Source organism: Narcine bancroftii, chromosome 7 (genome assembly GCF_036971445.1).
Source record: "Narcine bancroftii isolate sNarBan1 chromosome 7, sNarBan1.hap1, whole genome shotgun sequence".
NCBI lineage: Eukaryota > Metazoa > Chordata > Chondrichthyes > Torpediniformes > Narcinidae > Narcine > Narcine bancroftii.
Genome location: NC_091475.1, coordinates 8,634,585 through 8,654,752, shown reverse-complemented (window position 1 = coordinate 8,654,752; position 20,168 = coordinate 8,634,585). Strand labels below are relative to the sequence as shown.

At 46.8% G+C, this 20,168-nt stretch overlaps 1 protein-coding gene and 1 long non-coding RNA gene across 4 annotated transcripts in view; one reads left to right on the top strand and one right to left on the bottom strand.

Annotated features, from left to right (window-relative positions):
* epha3 (eph receptor A3) overlaps window positions 1-20,168 on the bottom strand; it is a 234,218-nt gene that overhangs the window by 94,430 nt on the left and 119,620 nt on the right. For all 3 annotated transcript variants that reach the window (XM_069888746.1, XM_069888747.1, XM_069888748.1), the window contains exons 4-5: window positions 12,391-12,546; window positions 4,168-4,503 (exon numbers count right to left, since the gene is read on the bottom strand). In XM_069888746.1, the coding sequence (XP_069744847.1) occupies window positions 4,168-4,503; window positions 12,391-12,546 (492 nt within the window). The remainder of the gene's footprint in view (window positions 1-4,167; window positions 4,504-12,390; window positions 12,547-20,168) is intronic.
* Window positions 736-20,150, top strand: LOC138738478 (uncharacterized). Its single transcript, XR_011341563.1, has 3 exons — window positions 736-1,072; window positions 13,928-14,052; window positions 19,699-20,150. It is a non-coding gene; the product is annotated as an uncharacterized lncRNA (long non-coding RNA).

The following is a 20,168-nucleotide window of genomic DNA, read 5'->3' as shown; positions in this document are numbered from 1 at the left end:
TTCCATCAAAACAGGAAACAGATAGACATGAGCTTTCACTTGTGATCTCTGCCCAGAGACACACTCAGTCTTATGCCAACACTTGAAGTGGCATCGGAGTACTGAGGCCTGAATTGGAGTAAAGTTCTCTTGAATGAGATACTTCAGAAATGCTACAAGTTCAAATCCCACCTTACCAATTTGAGGATGCATTATCCCTAGTAGCCTAACCCTAGGTCACAAACGTCCAAGTCCTGGAGAAGACTGGAAGTACGGACCTCTACTCAATCATCCGCGCTCACCGCCTGCGGTGGGCTGACCACGTTGTCCGTATGGAGGACGGCCAATTGCCCAATGATGTCCTCCACGGTGGGCTACCAGATGCTCCCCGCCCTGTTGGCCGCCCACGTCTTTGCTACAAAGATGTAATCAAGGGCGATCTCCAGTCATTCCATGCCAACCATACTGGCTGGGAGGGCCTCACAAAAAAATCGCACTGCGTGGCGTTCTGCGATTTGCAGTGGGACATCACAATGTGCCAACAACTACAAAAAGTTCCGTGAGGGCAGAAGTGCTACAAGGCACCGAGTTCATCTTCGCTCGTGAAGGGATGGGTCATGATGATGTTATCAATTCATGGAATAAAAATAAAGTTTTAATATATGATGGTTCAGTAGTGTTGCCTATGAAACAACCAGGTTGGTAAGGAAACTATTTGATCTACTTGTTTCCTTTAGGGATGCCATCTTCCCAGTTTGACTGACATGTTAGACACAACAGACCCAGTCACTCAATTGTCTATAGAGAAGACTACCATTGCCATCTCTCTCGGTTAGCATAGTGGTTAGCGCAACGCTGTTACAGCGCCAACTTTGGTTTCCACCGACCTTCAGAAAATGTATGGGGGGTGGCGTTTGTAGGTTAGTTGGGAGTATTTGAGCGGCACAGGCTCGTGGGCCGAAAGGGCCTGTTACCATACTGCACGTCTGAAGAAAGTGCCACAGTTGCAAGCAATGCCTTTATCTTCTAAATTCAAAAGAAGACCCACTCCCCAGGACAGACCATCATTAACACGAGAAAAGACAAGAAAAAGGTAAGAGATGATTTAGTAGATAGAAAATATCCTTGACTAAAACTGCAGATGCTGAAAGTCTGAAATAGAAAATGCTGGAAGCACTAAACAGGTCAGGCAGCGGCTGCGGACAAAGAAACTGAGATAACAACTGGAAACATTGCTGATTGACATACTGTCGGTCCTTCAAAGAGGCAGTGTTCCTCATGAATAATATGAATGTTTGCACTAGGACGCTGCCGCATAACACTGATTTTCACGACTGGTTCATGACAATTAATTCTGATTCTAATTCTGAATGTTTGCACTCTATCACAATTTCTTTCTTTTTTTCCCCAATTCTGTTTTATATTGCAATAATTACAGAAAATTAATTCTTAGAAGACTTCATACCAATCAAGCAGTAGGAACCGGCCCAAGCTGCGAGACCACAGGCTGCTCTGGTTGGCTTCCCTTCTGTTCTGAAATGGATGTAGCTGGCAAGATTTCACCCTTGGGCTTGACAATGCTGACTTTAGCAGGGAGGGGTTTCTTGGGTCCAATTTTGGTCCTAAGGGAGCATTATTTTTTACTTTAATGGCTAACACACCTTGTCTCGGCAGTACATGACGTACAGCTGTATCAACATAGTAGAGTGGAGAGGAGCCAAGGGCTGCGAGGTGATTATTTCCGGTGAGCTTCGAGGCCAGAGAGTCAAGTCCATGAAGTTTGTTGATGGTCTAATGATCCAAGTGGTGATCCTGTGAACCTCTTTTAAAAGCAAGCCTTGCTAAGCCATTTTGAAATAACAACTATGTAATGGAATATATTTAATATTAATATAATTTTGTTTTGTTCTGTCTCATTTCTATCCACTTTTGAATTCAATAACTGCCGATATCACTGGAGAGCTGGCTTTGAATTTGTTCCTGTTGCACACCTAATGTCATTACAACATAGTTAAAAATTACTGTGACATTTGAGAACATTGGTATCGTAACTGCACTATGGGATAAAAGGGCTGAGCTACATCAAGAAAGATGAGAAAGCCATAAATGTTCTTCAAACATACTCTCACCATCTATATAAAGGCAGTGCACTGAGGGATATGAGTTCAATATTCATCAGGGTGAAGAATGGGAGAGGTTATCATAAGACCTCAGAGCAGAATTGGGCCATTTTTCCCATCGAGCTTGCTCTTCGACTTAAATCATGGCTGATGTATTTTTCCATTCCAGCCCATTCTCCGGCATTATCACCACAACCTTTGACACCCCTACTAATCAAGAACTTATCAACCTTCGCTTTAAGTGGACCCAATGATTCGCCCTCCACAACTGTATGTGGCAACAAATTCCATAGGTTCTCAGCTGTCTGACTAAGTGAACTTCTGTTCTCAAGAGGCATCCTTTTATTCTGAGGCTATGGCCTCTGGCCCTACACTTTCCCACTACTGAAAGCAACTTCTCCAGATACACTCGGTCTCGCCATTTCATATTCTGAATGTTGTGATGAGATCCACCCTCATCCTTCTAAACTCCAAGGAGTACAGGCCCAAAGGTGTATGTTAGCCTTCTTATTTCTCGATAAGTTTGGAAGGACTTACTTATTGAAGGAATGTGCACAGAACAGCTCACTGGTGCCATTATTGTCCTCCAAACCTTTGTGTCCCAGAGTTTGAATGCAGACAGTGAGCTTGCACTATATTTCAAAGACTTGAACGAAAGAGACTGTATCAGTTCCTTTGTAATCGCTCCAATTAATTTGTCTACCCCCAACAGAATAAGTCTGTGCACCATAATATGCACTGTTTTCCTGCCTACATTTTAAAGGAGGAATCTCACTAAACCAACCATATTGTGCTGCATTTTGCAGAATAGAATGGACATAACTGGTCCTGACAGGTGTCTTATGACTTCTGTGCATCAGCTAGATTTTGAGTCAGATCTCACTGACATCGTTAATACCCAATGTTTGAAGAAACACAGCATCAAGGTCTTTGTATTAATGCTGGATCTGTGAACTAGCTACCAATTAGTCATAGGCTATCCTGATCTTCCTGAATAGTCTTGTAAATATTTCTCTTCCATGTAAATATTCCATTCTTTTTGAAAGTTTCCATCGAAACTACATTCATTCTTATTACAGAAAATATCCAGATCATAGAATCTCATGGGATAAAATAATTTTAGCAATACAGGGAACACAACTTCCCCTCTATTATGGTCAATACAGCCAAGTCCCATATTTCCTCAGTAGGTCAAACTGTGCACTTTATATTGCAAAGGATAAAGATACATAAGTAATTTTTCAGGCTTGAGCCTTTCATGAATGTCATTACACCTCACTGAAGGGCTCAAGCCTGAAACGTTGGTTATGTATATGTATCTTTGCTGTATAAAGTCATGGTTTGACCTGTTGAGTTTCCCCGGCTTTTCAATCACTGTGGATCTAGACTATCGTGTTTTACTCCCATCTTCCCTCTGTCTCTTGAATTTCAGCTCTCACTCCTCCTTCCTCTAGTCCTCACCTTTCACCCCATTAGCCTCCACCTTGAGCAAATCACTCTTCATCATTGCTTCAACCAGACCCCATGACCAGCCACATCTACCCGTTTCCACCTTCCGCAGGGTTCACTCCCTTGCCTGCTCATCTCTCCCCATCCATCGGTCTGTGACCCTCCTCCGGTATTTCCCCCTTCAACTGCAGGAGGTTCAGCATTTGCTCTCACGCCTCCTCCCTCACCACCATCCACGCACATCTCCTCCAACCTCATTTACAGCATTCAGTAAAGCTGATGGTTTCCTCTCCGTCGATGAGAGCAGGCATTTGAACTCTTCTGCACTGGCACCTCAAGCTGTCATTTCCATGCTTTTACAAACACCTTTCCCATCCCCACACAGACCTGTCCATCCTCAGCCTTCACCTTTGCCAATCTTATGAACACATCTCATATACTGTCTGGTCCCAATGATATCAACATTGAATTTTCCTCGCTGAGACACTTCAGCAGATGGTTTTTGCAGCAAAAGAAAAATTCTCCTCATCTTTCCCCTTCATGCCACAGGAAGCAGTTTTGCCCAGAGTCATTTGATTCTTTAATCCCCCCCACCGCCACCAACAAGAAGGGAACTTACCCGCCTGGTTGGTGGTGATGGAGACTGCGGCAAACTGCCGTGGTACAGAGCTGAGTCCGGACACTCCGTTAACAGCTTCGATCTCGAAGGTGTAGTTTGTATGTGCCAGCAAGTCGACTACGGTCACAGTGGTGTTGGCCAGCCCCGTCTGCCGTGGCACAAAGTGAACATTGCCCAGGCACGGCTCGCACTGTTTAGGGCCGCCGGCGCACCTCTTGCAGAAGACACTGAAAGTGACGTCCTTGCGGCCTCCTGCGTCGATTGGCCAGCTCCAGTCTAAAATCACCGATGTCTCATTGATGTTGGAAAACACATTCCTTGGAATAGACGGAGGCCCTGACATAGCGGAGAAAAATGAAAAGACAATAAGCCGGAGAAACGATAACTGCCGGTCCTCTAAAAAATAAGTAAAATCATTAGCTCACAATAAAATCATGGGTGGTATGGTTAGCGTTACGCTATTGCAGAGTGTGGTAAAAGTCCGAACCTCCCTAACCTTCCCTGACCTTCCATAACCCCCTCCCTTGGCTCCTCCCCGGATTTCCCAATAAAGGTTGGCGTTCCCAGACTTGTCCCATTTTACTTGGAACCTGCCCAAGTCGTGTATCCATAATGCTCAGGTTTTTGGCAATTAAAGCCATTTAATCGCTCCATCCTGTCGACGAGATTATTGTGTGCACCACCCAGAGCTAGCAACACAGGTTTGTGTCCAGCGCTGCATGCAAAAAGTTTGTACACTCTCCCTATGACCTCTGCGGAGTTTCTCCACATGCTCCGGTTTCCTCCAAATGTACGGGATTAGTAGGTTAATTGGGCAGCACAGATTTCAAGGGCCAGAAGGGCCTTCTGCCGTGTTGTGTCATTAACTAAAATTAAATTAAAAAAAAAATTCATTTCAAGCTAGGGACAAGGGAAATCAGAGTTGAGCAGGCTGATGCAGAGGGAAACCATGTGATACTTCAGCCAGCAATAATATTTTAATTAACTTTAGTTTACCATCATCTCAGCTTAATCCTTTGAGCCATCGGACTTTGCTGAATAAATGTAACTGATGTCTGTCTTTATTAACAAAAGAAAATACAACACACAATAGGGATTCATATTCACACTTCATTTTAATATGAAATGAACTATTAATCCTTCTCCAATGAATTGTTAAGTATGAGAAGCCCAATAGATTACTGATTAACCCTTGGAATTATGCAGCATGTTGGCACTTTTATTGAATTTCTTTTCATCTAGTATTTCTTATTTCTTTTATACTTGTAAGGCTAGAAAATAAACTATTATCCAATAATGCTTGAAGGCTTAGTTAAGTTTCTCAACTTCAAAACTTGATGTTGGCAGGGCAGCTGAATGATTCCTACCTAAAGCACCACCAGAATTCCCTTGCCAGCAGTCGTCAAACGCTAATTCAGAGTGACAGCTTCCTCGAAAATTCTTTTTCCTCCAGCTCTTAATTCAAGTTCACCTTAGAAACACAGTTCAAACCGTCATCAGTCCCAGCCCACTGCCCTTCTCTGCCTGTGTTCCAACATTCAATTACAGCAACCGTCCAGATCTCCCTATTAATAGCGGCATTAACGTTCAATATAGAGTAAAAAAAAATAGAATGCCCGAGAGCCTGTAAATGAACTGGTATAAAATGCAAGGATGGCAGTTTCACTCAAATGTACACCCGACTGTAAGAACCATTCAGCAATGTTTCAGATCCTCCTAGAAATCATCATTATTTGCATCTTATCCTGTATTTCCTTACTACACTGAAGGGGGAATTCCACCCTAAAGATTTATGGTAGCCCTCAATACAATTTCCCTGTAATCTATTCAATCCCTCATGTGGAACATCTACTGTAGTGTCTTTCAACCTTTTTCTTTCCACTCACATGACCCTATGTCATCAGTGCTCTGTGATTAGTAAGGGATTGCTTTAGGTGGTATGTGAGTGGAAAGAAAAAAATTTGAAAATCACTGTTTTAATCGTCCCTCATTGACTCGTTATGTGCACGGTTTTGGAACTCCAAAGGAAGTGGGCCAATGACCAAGCAAAATATTTCAGTAACATTTGGGTCTAGAGCGGTGATTCTCAACCGTCCCTTCCCACCTTAAGTAATCCCTTACTAATCACAGAACAATTATGGCACAGGGACTACTTAAAGTGGTATGTGTGGGGGAAGAAAAAGGATCGAACCACTGTCCTGATTTTTCTACCATTCTCTAATACCAGGGCTCACTTACTCAATGATGATTAACCTTCCAACGAGGACTAAGAGAGCTAGCTAGTCGACAGGGGAAGTGTGCAATGACAACGTCAAGGGTTCGGAATGAAATCAAGCCTCTGAAGATCTGAGACAGCACCACTGCCTGTTTCACCTTCAGGCGACCCTACAAAATTGTCAAGCCTGTGGTCTGTAGGGGAGGTTCACCGGGACGCGAGGTTATGCAGTGGGACCCCTAATGATTTAACCCATTTATCTAACATCTATATTGCTTATGCGCAGAGCTCCATTTATTAGATGTGAAGGACACCTCGGTCGCAGCCGGGGCTGGACCCGATCAAGTGTTAGATCAGCGACACGCAAACAAGCCAAGTAATCACAGGAGCGGGCGCTCGTCGATAAATTGACATCAGTACGAGCAGCAGCACGTTGTAAAATATGGCACTAGCTAAATTGAACAAGATGTGAACTGTTAGGGACTAAAGTCCTCTGTTTGGGTTTAAGTGTACGATAATGGCTGGAATTAAATGTGCAGCCCACTTCAAAACTGTAACACTGAGAAATGTAATTCATATTGCGATCTCTTGCAACCAGCAGGGTTCAATTAATGAGACATCTGTCATGTTGCAGATGTCTTTGGCCATGACCTTCTGCCACACAAACCAATTCAAAAAGACAATTTGATGGTTTTATTTACTGCCCTGGAACATATTCCGACATCATTTATTTCTCAGATGGCAGATTTCCCTCCCCATCCCGTCGACTCCTCGTAGAAGAGCACATCGAAGCGAAACTCGAGCTGGTCCAAACACTTCCTGTCATTGATGTCCACAGAAGCAAAAATGTCCCTGAAAATTGTTAGGTCTGCTTTGTTCATGAATGAGTGAGACAAACACCAGGCTGAGTCGAAATCAGGGTTCTTTGTTCTTTATTACCGGATTGTAACACTTGCGACTAACCATGTTAGTCGGAGAATGCATTCTGCCGTTATCAGCAAAATGGTGATTTTTTATACCCTTGGATATGTGCTTAGAACATCATCATATCATTACTTGTCCAATGACTAAAACTGTTGCTATCCTTTCCCTGCTAGCTTCCTGCCTCTCAATCCATCAATGTCTCTCTTATCTTGTAAGTACAAGGATGCATTCACATCTTGTTACAGCCCTGTACATTCCCATCTCATGATGTTTTACCTAACAGGAGTACAAGGACACCTCCCCTTCTTGTTACAGCCCTGTACAGGGTAACTCCCTACACATTCCCATCTCATGATGTTTTACCTTACAAAATCTACATGCCCATTAAGAAACAATATTTGTGATTCTGATCAGATTCTGGGTGATGGGAAATTGTTTGATCAACTGCTTTCCTTCCTCAACGAACAGAACAAGCCTTCATTCAATTTGATCACAGACTTTACAAATTGGTGAAAAAAATCTGTGCATTTAAACCGGGGCAAAATTATTGGCTTCACAGATTAGCAAAATGTCAGCAGGGACAGATTATCTCAGGATTCATGCTTTACCCTCGTGAATTTTTTTCCGAGGAGTGTTGTTAATGGGAGCGAACTCAGCCTTGGAGAATGGAGGGTGAATTTTTTTTTGTCACAGTGCCAGCATCAATCTTTCCAACATCAAGTGTAAATTCTTGGGCAGTCTCTCGGGCCCAAAGGAATTTGCTTCCACTTCACTTCCGTGGGTTTGAGCTGATTGATGATTCCCATGAGACCCTGTGGCAGTTGAGAAAGTTGGACCTTGATGTACTATTGGGTGAACTGTTTGGAATAATGAGATCTCCTTCCACCACTGGCATTCGACCTCCACATGTTCCAGCCATAGAGACTTGTGGCTCGATGTCTTCCTACATAGAACACTGCAGCTCAGAAGCAGAAGCTTCAGCCCATTTGAACTCTTATTCTGCCTCGTCCTATTGACCTGCACCTAGGCCATAGCCCTCCATACCCCTCCCATCCATGTATCTTCTATTCAAATGTTTCATGCTGGCTTGCATAGTTTTGGGAATGACCTTAGATGAAATCGTGCCTCAAGCTTCTCAATCCTTTACTGCCTTCCTCTCCATGAACCAGTCCCACACACTGCACACACACTCTGCCGATTAGCAAACATACTGCATATGACGACGTACAAGATGACTCATGTATAAGACGATCCCCTGGATTTCCAGCTAAAATGTAGATTTTGAGCTATACGCTGTGTTAGACTTCCCCAATTCTAACACTTACTGCTGACCAGTGGAGTGATGCTGCTAGGCAAATTTAATATACTAATTCACAATATTTTAAAAGCAAGTTACCCATTAAAGGTTTACGTTTTATTAGCTTATTTTGAACCATTGTCGGCTCCTTTAACAAGCTGTTTAACAGAGTCAGTGGTGGTTGGACCCCACGGGGGAGGGCCCAGACTTCACTATTAAGGATTTTATACTTGGCATATAAGATAAACCCTGGTTTCGGGTGAACATTTTTAAAGTTCAAGGACTGTCTTACATGCTGGACCAGAGGACCAGAAAGTGGTGCGGAAAAAAATACATTTTTTGACAAATAGCCTCATACAAAATTCCTTTGCGAATTCCTTGTACAACTGCACCCTTGCTCTTCCTTTTAAATCAGACACAATCCAACATCTGTGATTTCAACTGACTCGAGGCAGGCAAGTCAGCTCTCTGCTTGGACAGTTGAGGTGCTCTTGAATGCCACCTTCTGAGCTGGGAGGACCAGCCACAGAATGTCCCACCTTCACCTTTGCAGAGGAGGAACCTGGCTCTGAAGAAAACAGGAGCAGGAGTGGACCACCTAGTCCCTCATGCCTGCCCTACCTGTCAGCTTGATTGTGGCTAATCTACCCAAGGTTTCATTCCTCTACTGTGCAGGTTGTACATAGCCCTCAATTGCCTTATCTTTGAAAACCTCCAGTGAACAAGTTGGAGAATCAGAATCACGATTTATTGTCATGAACAAGTCACGGAATTTGGTGTTTTGCACAGCGTCATGGTGCAAACATTCATATTATAACCATCTTACAACATTACTATATTAAAAAAATGGTGCACGAAAACTAAAGCAGTGTCTTTGGTTCATTGATCATTCAGGAATCTGATGGCAGCGGGGAAGAAGCTGTCCTTGTGCCGCTGGGTGCTCATCTTCAGGCTCCTGTACCTTTTTCCTGATGGTAGCAGAGTGAAGAGGGCATGGCCTGGGGGGTGGGGGTCTTTGAGGATAGAGGCTGCTTTTTTAAGACACCACCTCCATCCTTTGCAAGAAGATTCAGATTTCAGATTTATTGTCAGCATATATGCACGACATTACATATAACCCTGAGAATTTTTTTTGCTGCGAGCGAGGCAGGATTACCACTGTGCAAAAAGAACTGTACTCAATGTATACATGTAAACAAATAAAGAAATGTGAACAAACAGACTGTACAATACAGAGTGGAAAAAATTCAGTAAAGTGCACATGTCAGAGTCCTTAAGTGAGCCCCTGATTGAGTTTGTCGTTGAGGAGTCTGATGGTGGAGGGGGAGCAGCTGTTCCTGAACCTGGTAGGTGTGAATCTTGTGGCACCTGGACCTTTCTTCTGTTGGTAGCAGCAAGAACAGAGCGTGTGCTGGGTGGTGTGGATTCTTGATGATTGCTGCTGCTCTCCGACAGCAGCGTTCCCTGTAGATGTTCTTGATGGTGGGGAGGGCTTTCCCTGTGATATCCTGGACCATGTCCACTATCTTTTATAGGGCTTTACGCTCAGGGGTATTGCTGTCCCCATATAACATTGTGATGCAGCCGGTTAGCACACTTTCCACCACACGTCTGTAGAAATTCACCAGGGTTTCCAAAGTCACAACAAATCTCCATACACTCCTGAAGAAATAGAGGCATTGACATGCTTTATTTACAATCCCATTAGTGCGCTGGGTCCAGGAAAGATCCTCCGAGATAGTGACTCCCAAGAACTTGCTTTATAAAGAACCGTTATAACTCAATTTTAATTGAGTCCCTTTATTTTGTAGCTATTGGGTCAGCAAAAATGGGCTGAATGGGGTAAGGTATAGCAAATATGGCAGATGAGAGGGGTAACAGGCCTCTTTCCATGCCTCCTGTCGCTAACCCTCTTTTGGTCATCCTCCTTCTCAGCTATGAGCTATCTGCAGTGTGCTACAGGTCAGTGGGGACTGCACAGCCAAGGATTAGGTTACTTGACAAGGTAACATTCATACTGAGCAAGCCCTTGGCATAGAGCTCAATGCTCTCATCTTAGCCAATCTTTTCATGGATGAGGAGATCGCTGCAAGTCCTGCAACATCGTTGTGCATCAGGCAGCCTCCCTCATTCTCAGCAAGAGCTCACTGCATCGCTGGAATGCTGGGGTCCACCTCGTGCATCCTCCCGCGGCCTCAGGAGCACCCTCCTGCTTCCCTGCCCTCCTCCCTCCCCCAAGGCAAAGCAACTGCTACCACCTCCAGCTGAGCAGAGCTTGAAGGATCACCTGCTCCCTGATTCCAGACCTGGCCTTGGTTGTACTCACTTGTAAAGGAGTCTCTACATTTGGAGTTCGCAGCTCAGACAGTATAAGGAGAGAACACTTCTCTCCATGAAAAAAAGGCACCGATAAAACAGTTAGATTTTTGGTATTCAATCGACCTAAAATCAAATGTCCTACTTGGAAGCGTGGGCTTCGTACTCTCAAAGAAGAATAATTGTCCAGGGCTCCAGACATTATTTTAGTAAAATGACCATGATGCTTCAATGTGGTCTTTGTGCACCCAATTTTAGCCATACTTCCTCGTAGTTGATTGCAGTTTTCTTTGACCTGGCCCATGGCCTTGCAGTCGACTCAATGATACGAGTGAATCTGGGAGCATCTTTTTGATGCTTTTTCTGTCCATTTTACACTATTCCTTTAGAGTTCAGGCAGCTTCAGAGTCCACGAAACGTATTGTTTTCACTGACCCTTTAAATGCCCAAGCAGGAACGTAATCATGACTTAATTAGTCAGAAAACCCAAAATTAATATGCTAATTCAGAATCGGAATTGGAATTGATTGTCATGAACATGTCAAGAAATTTGCTGCTTAATTGAGTAATTAATTGAGTTCATCCTTTTGCTGAGGTAGCCACTAGGTTCACGCTCCCAGGATGTGGGGAAGCCAGCGTTCAGCTACGGAGTGAAAGAGAAAAATAAAATATGCATTTGGACAAAAAAGTTTGTTTGGTTATGATTAGACTGTGTGTGTGAAAGTGAAGCCTCAAGGAGTCACAGTGTCATTGATACGCTCTAGCAATGACTCCAAAGACAGTGAGTGAGAAATGACAGGCTTTCACACACTTTAGATTGTAGCTGGCCCGATTCCATGTGCTCGAATGAAGAGCAGGGGGAGGGAGGTGGGCCTTTATGGCCGGGTCACAAGGGGAGGAGTTACTAGGGAGCGATTCATCGGTGGGCGGGCCAGCCAGTCATGCACACTCATCAGAAGTAGAGTGGGGAGTGAGGTTAGCATGGCTAAAACAAAGATCATTTGCAACTGGTATGTCAGAGATCTTTACCACTTTTCCAGCAAGGTTTTGGATAGGAAAGACGGGACATGCCAGTGGAATTATCTTTGTATTGCTCCAACTAAAGGGACAAGTCCGGTGCAATGGGACAAAAGGTTGTGCCCTGTCTTGTAAAATATCCATAAAGTGTGTTCAGATACTCTCAAGTAACAAAATGAAGCAGGATATCAAAATAAACCTCCTTTTACTGTCCACAGCTGACCCGATCACCAAATATGTATGTGCAAACTTTCCTTATGGACCATAACGCTCAATATCCTCATAATTAGCATCTTAATGCTGAAGATTAAAATATTGCTGTGACCATCTCAAATATGGGAAACCCAGAGCTGGCGTTGATTCTCGGGCTGCACCTGAAACTGTTCTCCAGTGCATCAGCAGCCAGAGACAATACCATAAAGAGACAACGTCCATGGGGGAGAGAAGTACTCACTGGTGCAAGCCATGGAGATGGGATCCTTGTCCGCCCTGAAGTAGTTCCTGTCACAGCTGCAGAGCACAGAACCTGTTTCGTGAGCATGGCTGTGCGGAGGGCACTTGGCACACTTGACGTTTCCAGCAAAAGCTTTGTAGAACCCGGGTTTGCAGGCTGATGAGAAAAGAAAAACATATAGCACTGATCATTTAAATTAAGTCAAGCCAAGTAGAACCCCAAGTACAAAACAGTGTTCTCTGGTCCTCAGTGCAAAACACACAGGCATTCGACCAGACATCATGCACATGCAGACAATCAATATGTATGCACAACAAGTATTCATGTACAAATAAATAAATAAATATTGTTTCATGTATATGAGAGTCTTGGATGGTTAACGTGAACTGTTCATTTGGTTGTTACACTTTCTCACTGCCTGTGTGTGGTGATAGGAGAGATCTCTGTACCTGCAGGAAGACCACCTAAGGGGCAGACTCCACCTGGCCGGCTGTCAATCAGCCGACCCGAATATAGACCTGAGTTCTCTCCTAAGAAGGGCTCAGGCCCGAAACGTCGGCAAATATATCTTTCCCTCCTACACATGCTGAAGAGGCCAACTGAGTCCCTCCCTCCAGCATTTTGGTGCTCTCCTAATTATGTCATCTCTCCTAATTATGCCTTGGTCATAGTTTCAATTCAAATTTCACCATAATTTAGCTTCTGCTTAAAAAAAAGTACAAAATGCTGGTTAAATGTGCAAGCCAAACAAAACAGAAATTCTAGAATTGGAACAGGAGTGGGCCAGTCAGCCTTTTTAGTCTGATATCTCATTCAATATGATTATGTTTGAACTGGCCCAATATTATATTCCTTGTTGCCTCTTGAGTCTAGAAATATTTTGATTTCCTTCTTAAAAAACTTCAGCCATTTGGCAACCACTGCTACCCACCTAGAAAATTCCTCTTGTTCACCACCCTGTAAACCAAGAAATTTCTCCTCATGTCAGCTTTGAAAAATCTTATCCCACATCTTGAGACTGTGACCCCTAGTTCTCAATTCTGCCTCCCCCTCCCCACCTCCCCCAATCGCCTTCCCCTCCCCTTCCTCCCAGTCTCAGCCAACATCCTCTCTGCTTTGTGTCCATCAAGGCCATTCAGAATTTTCCATATTTTCCAGTCTCGTTCCTCTAAGCTCTTCTGAATACAAGCCTATCGTTGACCTAATCGCTCTGTAGAGGAAAGTCCCTGGAATTAATCCAGTGAACCTTTGCTACACCCCCTCATTAGCAAGTGGTTGTCACTGCTTCTTTATCTGTGCTGTCAAAGATATCCACCGTGATACAATGGAACCACATTATATGTTAAGTTTTACATTTGTAAAAAGTACCCCCAGCATACGTTATTTTTGCTCTCTTATTAATAAAATGCTTGCTCGAAAGTAAATACACATTTCGTTGACAGTATCTCTGAATGCGCCAAGGAAGAGTTTTAAACTGGCCCCTTCAGTTGAAATATCTTATAGCTTCTAATCACTCCTGCCTTCCATCCGATTACAGATTCTTCCGCTTCACAGTTGTCTACATCTTCGAGCATATTTATCAATCTTGTTCCAGTTTCAATTAAAGTGGATACCTTGAAAGAGCATCTTTCTTCACAGCTGCATTGAGACTACTGTCAGAAAGTAAGTACAGGTGGACAATTCATCAATTTATTTAATATTAATGTTTTACTCATGTTGCGTCAGTTTATGTTTTAAATACTGTTGGTAACATGAGAGGGAGCGTCTTCACTCAGAGAGCGATGGCTGAGTGGAATGACCTTCCGGAAGAGGTGGTTGGAGCAGGGTCAATTCTGTCATTTAAGAGGAGGTTGGATGAGCGCACGGATGTGAGGGGGTTGGAGGGTTTTGGGCAGGGAGCGTGTGGGTGGGACTGGAGGAGATCACTTAAATCGGTGCGGACTAGAGGGGCCGAGATGGCCTGGTTCTGTTCTGCCATGATTATGGTTATACGACGTAATAGATTTGTTATCAATTTTTAAGAAGTTTGGAACAAAAATGACCTTTTTAGAGCATTTTAGTTTTAGAGCATTTAACCCAGAACTTGCCAACATAAAAATATATCAGCTTTGGTAAAATTAAGAATGCCAAGATAGAATTAAGTTCACTTTGTGGAATCAATATCTAACATCAGTGGACAGCAGTGCACAGACGGTTGACACACACATCCACACAGAACTACCGCAACACATAAAATGGTGGATGAACTCAACAAGCAGCATCCCTGGAAAGTAACAGGTAGCATCCCCGGCAGCTCCACTGCTCCAGGCTGCTGGGCTGCACTTATACTCCCAGCCCGGAACTGGCTGAGAACCGCGCTGGAGGGTGCTGACCTCACCCGGGCGACACGTGGTCCCCCAGCGGGGGCTTCTGAGCCCCGTGCAGGGACGAAGGGAAAACCCCCGATGGTGCCATTTTGGCCGGCTGCCCCGCCGCGTGGCTTACAAGCAGGGCTGGTTCGCCTGCCTAGTGGTGAGCCGCCACACAGACCCCCTACAGAACCAGCACCAATGTCCTTTTTTGCCGGGTGGCTTCGCTTCTTGGGCTGAGCTATGACCACGAGCTCAGTGGGATCGAGGTGCGCTGGCTTCAGCCTGTCCACGGTAAACAGCTCCCACCTGCCGCCCATGTCCAGCATGGATGTAGAGCCAGAACACTGTACAACTCTGTAAGGCCCCTCGTACAGTCGCTGCAGAGGTGCCGCGGTCAGGCCCCGCCGATCGATAACGTACTCCGCGGAAAGCAGTTTGCCGGAAACGTGAGACGGGCGGGTGCCATGCCTGGGTGGCGGTGGGGGTTCGAACGAGTCCAAGCGTGCCTGAGGTGAGGAAGTAGTTTGTCAACCGCTGGGGATTGTGAGGTGCATTTACAAACTCACCAGGTAGTGCCAGCGGCGCACCGTAGACCAACTCAGCTGATGACGCCTGTAGATCTTCCTTGGGAGTGAAGCAGATGCCCAGGAGCACCCAAGGCAATTTGTCCGCCCAGTCGGGACCGGTGAGGCGGGCCAGGAGTGCCGACTTAAGGTGGCGGTGCAGACGTTCAACCAGTCCAATGGCCTGCTGGTGGTAGGCTATGATGTGGTGTAGCTGGATCCCCAACTTGTTGGTGAGCTGTGCCCAGAGTGTAGATGTGAACTGGGCGCCCCGATCACTGGTGAGGTGACCCGGGACGCCGAACCGGGCAACCCAACCATGCAACAGTCCTTGGGAGCAGGAGTCGGTGGAGGCGTCTGGCATCAGGATCACCTCAGGCCAACGAGTGGTGCGGTCCACCATCGTAAACAGGTAACAGTTGCCCCGGGAAATGGGTAAGGGCCTGATGATGTCCACGTGAATGTGGCGCTGAACCGTTCCCAGACCTGCTTGAACTCCTGTACGGGCGCTCTGGTGTGCCTGTGCACATTGGACATCTGGCAATGGGTGCATGTTCTGGCCCAGCCCACGATCTGCTTCCATAGCCCGTGTCATACGAACTGTTCTGCCACCATCCGGACCATAGATCTAATGGACGGATGTGAAAGGTCGTGGATGTGAAGGAAGACCTGCCTGCACCACTGCTGGGGAACCACTGGTTATGGGGTGCTCATGGAGATATCGCACAGAATGGTGCCTTCGCCACTCGGAGTTGAGAGGTCTCGGAACCACAGGCCCATGATGGCAGTCTTGAAGGCCCTCATCTCCTCATCTGACTTCTGGTCCCAGGCGAGCTGGTTGAAGTCAAGGCCGGGCATCAGCGCGCAGATGGCCGGTCATGAGAATGCATCGGCAACCTCATTGTCCTTCCCCACCTTGTGCCAAATGTCGGTGGTAAATTCCGACACGAAGGAGAGGTGACGCTGCTGGCGAGCCGACCAGGGATCCTTTGCCATCGCAAGCACCTGGGTGAGGGATTTGTGGTCAATGAAAATGGTAAAAGTCCTCCCCTCCAAAAAATAGCGAAAATGCCACCCCGCCAGGTACATGCCCAGTAACTCGCGGTCGAAGGCACTATACTTGCGTTCCGGCGGGCGGAGCAGGCGGCTGAAGAATGCCAGCGGCTTCCAATGTCCATTTACCTGCTGCTCCAGGATGGCACCAACGGCTGTGGCAGAGGCATCGACAGAGAGTGCCATATGCAGGTCGGTGTGTGGGTGGGCGAGCATGGTGGCCTTCGCGAGAGCATCCTTGTTGGCCTCGAATGCGGTGCAGGCTTCTGGGTTCCAAGCGAGCGTTTTTTGCTTGGCTGCGATGAGGGCAAATAGTGGTTGCATGATGTATGTGCGCAGCTCCTGGGATGAAGCAGTTGTAAAAGTTTACCATAGCCACAAACTCCTGCATCCCCTTGAGGCTGTCCAGGCATGAGAATTCCCTGATAGCGGCGACCTTCACAGTGGTGGGCTTGGTGCCTTCGGCCATGATGTTATGGCCCAGGAACTGTTTGGACTCTTTCCCGAACTGGCACTGGGCCGGGTTGACGATAAGGCCGAAGTCAGCCAGCCAGGAGAAAACGGTGCGTAGGTGTTGCGCCCGGTCCTTGCTGACAAAATCCAAGTCCCTGCCCACAGAGTCCATGAGGCACTGGAAGGTCTGAGTGGCTTTCTTGAGCCCGAATGGCATGCGCAGGAATTCGAACAAGCCAAAGTGGGTGATGATGGCTGTCTTGGGTATGTCCTCAGGGAGCACTGGGATCTGGTGATATCTGCGCACCAGGTCAACCTTGGAGAAAACCCTCGCACAGTGCAGGTTGGCCATAAAGTCTAGGATGTGAGGGATGGGGTAACAGTCAGGAACTGTTGCCTCATTGAGCTGTCGATAGTCTCCGGAGGGACGCCAGCCGCCGGAGGCTTTCAGGATCAGGTGGAGCGGCAAGGCCCACGGGCAGTCGGACCGCTGAATGATCCCCAGTTTCAACAAGTGTGAAAGCTCCTTCTTTGCCACTGGAGCTTGTCAGGTGGGAGCCAGCATGCCTAGGCGCGAACTAGTGGGCCCTGGGTGGGGATGTGGTGGAACACCCTGTGACCCGGTGAGGCAGCGGAGAACTGTGGCTTGAGGAGTGTCGGGAACTCGTCCAGGATTTGCTGGAACTTGTCTCTGGCCGTGCTGATCGTGGCCATCTGAGGCTCCGAGCGGGAGGCATCGAGGGGAATGGCCTGGAAGGCATGGCGTCCACCAGGCGCCTACCTCAAGTGTCCACCAGAAGCCCATGTGCGAGGAGGAAGTCTGCACCCAGGATGGCAGTCGGGAGGGATGAGACAGTGAACCTCCACGCAAAATTTCGTTGGCCGATCTGGAAGTGGACTGTCTTGTCTCCGTACGTCTGGATTTTGTTGCGTTGGTCACATGGAGGGGAGGTCCATGAGGTCGGTTCCTGGACTCGACAGCCATAGCCGGGATGACGCTGATCTGGGCTCCAGTGTCAATGAGGAATAGCCGGCCGCTGACTGAGTCCCGCAGGTAGAGGAGGCTGTGTCCTTGGCCAGCCGCCGCAGCCATTAACAGTGGCCAGCCTGGTTGTTTCCCTGGAATGAGCAGGGCTGACGACACTTCCGAGCCTTGGCTCCCTAGGACTAGTGGTAGAAGCAGAGGCCTGGAGCGGATGCTGTGGCCTTGGTTATGTTCTTAGGGGCCCCTACAGGGGCCGGATGCTCTACCGCAGAGCTAGGGGCGGGCTTGGCGTGGTTGTGCACATGTGACCTGCTGGACCACTGAGCCCTCTGGAAATCATGCGAGCCATAGCTCTTGGGCCTTCTGGGCAACCTTCCTCGGGTCGGTGAAGCTCTCCTGGACCAGCAGCGGCCAGATGGTCGAGGAAAATGCGCTCAAAGAGTGGGCAGTTGGTGTGATCACCCATGAGCGCAAGCATCTCCTCCATCAATTCCATCGGGGACCTGTCCCCCAGGGCATTGAGGTGCAGCATCTGAGCAGCACGCCGGTGCCTGGATAGTCCAAGGGATCCGTTAAGCACTCGCTTGATGGTCTCGTATTTGTCTTCGGCAGGTGGGTGCTGAACGAGGTGCAGCATGCATCTGGCAGTGGCCTTGTCCAGGGCAGCGACCACATGATAGAATTTGGTCATGTCGGACGAAACCTGGCGGAGGTGAAACTGAGCCTCCGTGTGGCCGAACCAGGTCTCTAGCTCCTGAACCCAGAATTCAGGCAGTTTCACGGCTATAGCGCTGATCCCAGGCTCGCTCATAATGGGTTCAAAGATGTTTGAATCAATCGGGGTCACCAATTGTAGCGGCAGCTACACTGCTACTGAAAGAACACACACCACCAGACGGGTTGAGGTCAATGAGCAGACTAGTTCATTGCAGGCTGCTGGGCTGCACTTATACTCCCAGCCCGGACCTGGCTGAGAACTGCGCTGGAGGGCACTGATGTCACCCGGCCATCACATGGTCCCCCAGCTTGGGCTTCTGAGCCCCATGCTGGGAGGAAGGGAAAACCCCTGACAATGCCATTTTGGCTGGCTGCTTTGCCGTGTGGCTTACAAGCGGGGCCAGTTCGCCTGCCTAGTGGTGAGCCGCCACAGACTATCCATTGCCTTCCATAGATCGATGGGCATCTTGGGTGTCTCCGTGAAGAACCTGTGCCAGGCTGCAATGCGGCAGCCAGTGATTCTGGGCTTGCAGAGAATGCATTGCAAGTCAGGTACAAGGTGCTTGACCTTCAGTGTACTGTTAGACTGACCAGTGAAATAATCCCTGGGACAGGATACATTTTGGATTTGCACTTCACCTTCTGCTAGACACAGATGGTGCATCAAGCACAACCCCAATTATTTGATTAGGGTTGGCAAACTTCAATGAAAGATAGTAATTTTTAAAATTACAGTTTAAATTTACACATTCAGCATGGTAACAGGCCCTTCTGGCCCACGATTCACAATTCCTTTATTGTCATGTAACGTTACACAAAATTCCCTTCAGGTTTTGTTGTCAGGCAAACAAAGAGCCCATCCTAGCCAAATGGACAAATTAACCGATAAACTCCATATATTTTTGAAGGGTGGGAGAAAACCAGAGCCCCCTCAGAAAATCTACACAGACATGGGGCAGAACATATAAACTCCTTAGAGAGAGCACTGGATTTGAACTCAGGTCTCTGGTGCTGCATTAGCATTGCACTAACCGGTACAGTAACCACACCGCCTGTTCATTAAATATTAATAATGTGCTTGTTTTAAGTGAAGGTATTATATAGCTTAATACTTTAACAGCAATATTAATTTTCTTTTCATCGGTTTTTAAATACCTTATGCCACTGAAACACATTTGGAAAAAAGGTGACCTGAGAGACTGCAGATCTTGGATTCTGGAGCATAAAGTTTCTACTGGGGGATCTCAGCAGGTCGAGTGCCACGAGGGGGGAAAGGAAAAGAATTGCTGACATTCCGGGCGGGAACCGTTCATCCAGACACTCCACTGGAGAGCTTGAGAGAAATTCTACGCAGTCCAGAAATGTAAGAGCTGAACTGACAATCTAAAAGCAATTCTGGGAACTCAGCATGTCTGTCATCAGAACAAGACAACATGGCATCTCCGGGAATGTAGGGAATAAAGTGCTACTTGACGTGGGTCACTGGAGGTTGCAGTGCCATGTCGTTCACATTATGTCATAGCTGCCTGACTTGGGACTGCCTACATTGGCCGTAGTGGGAAAGAATCTCAGTATGAACCAAACTCGCTGTGAGCGCAGGATCAATGACAATCTAGCCTTGGTTTAAAATAAATATGCAGTGTGATAACAGAACGC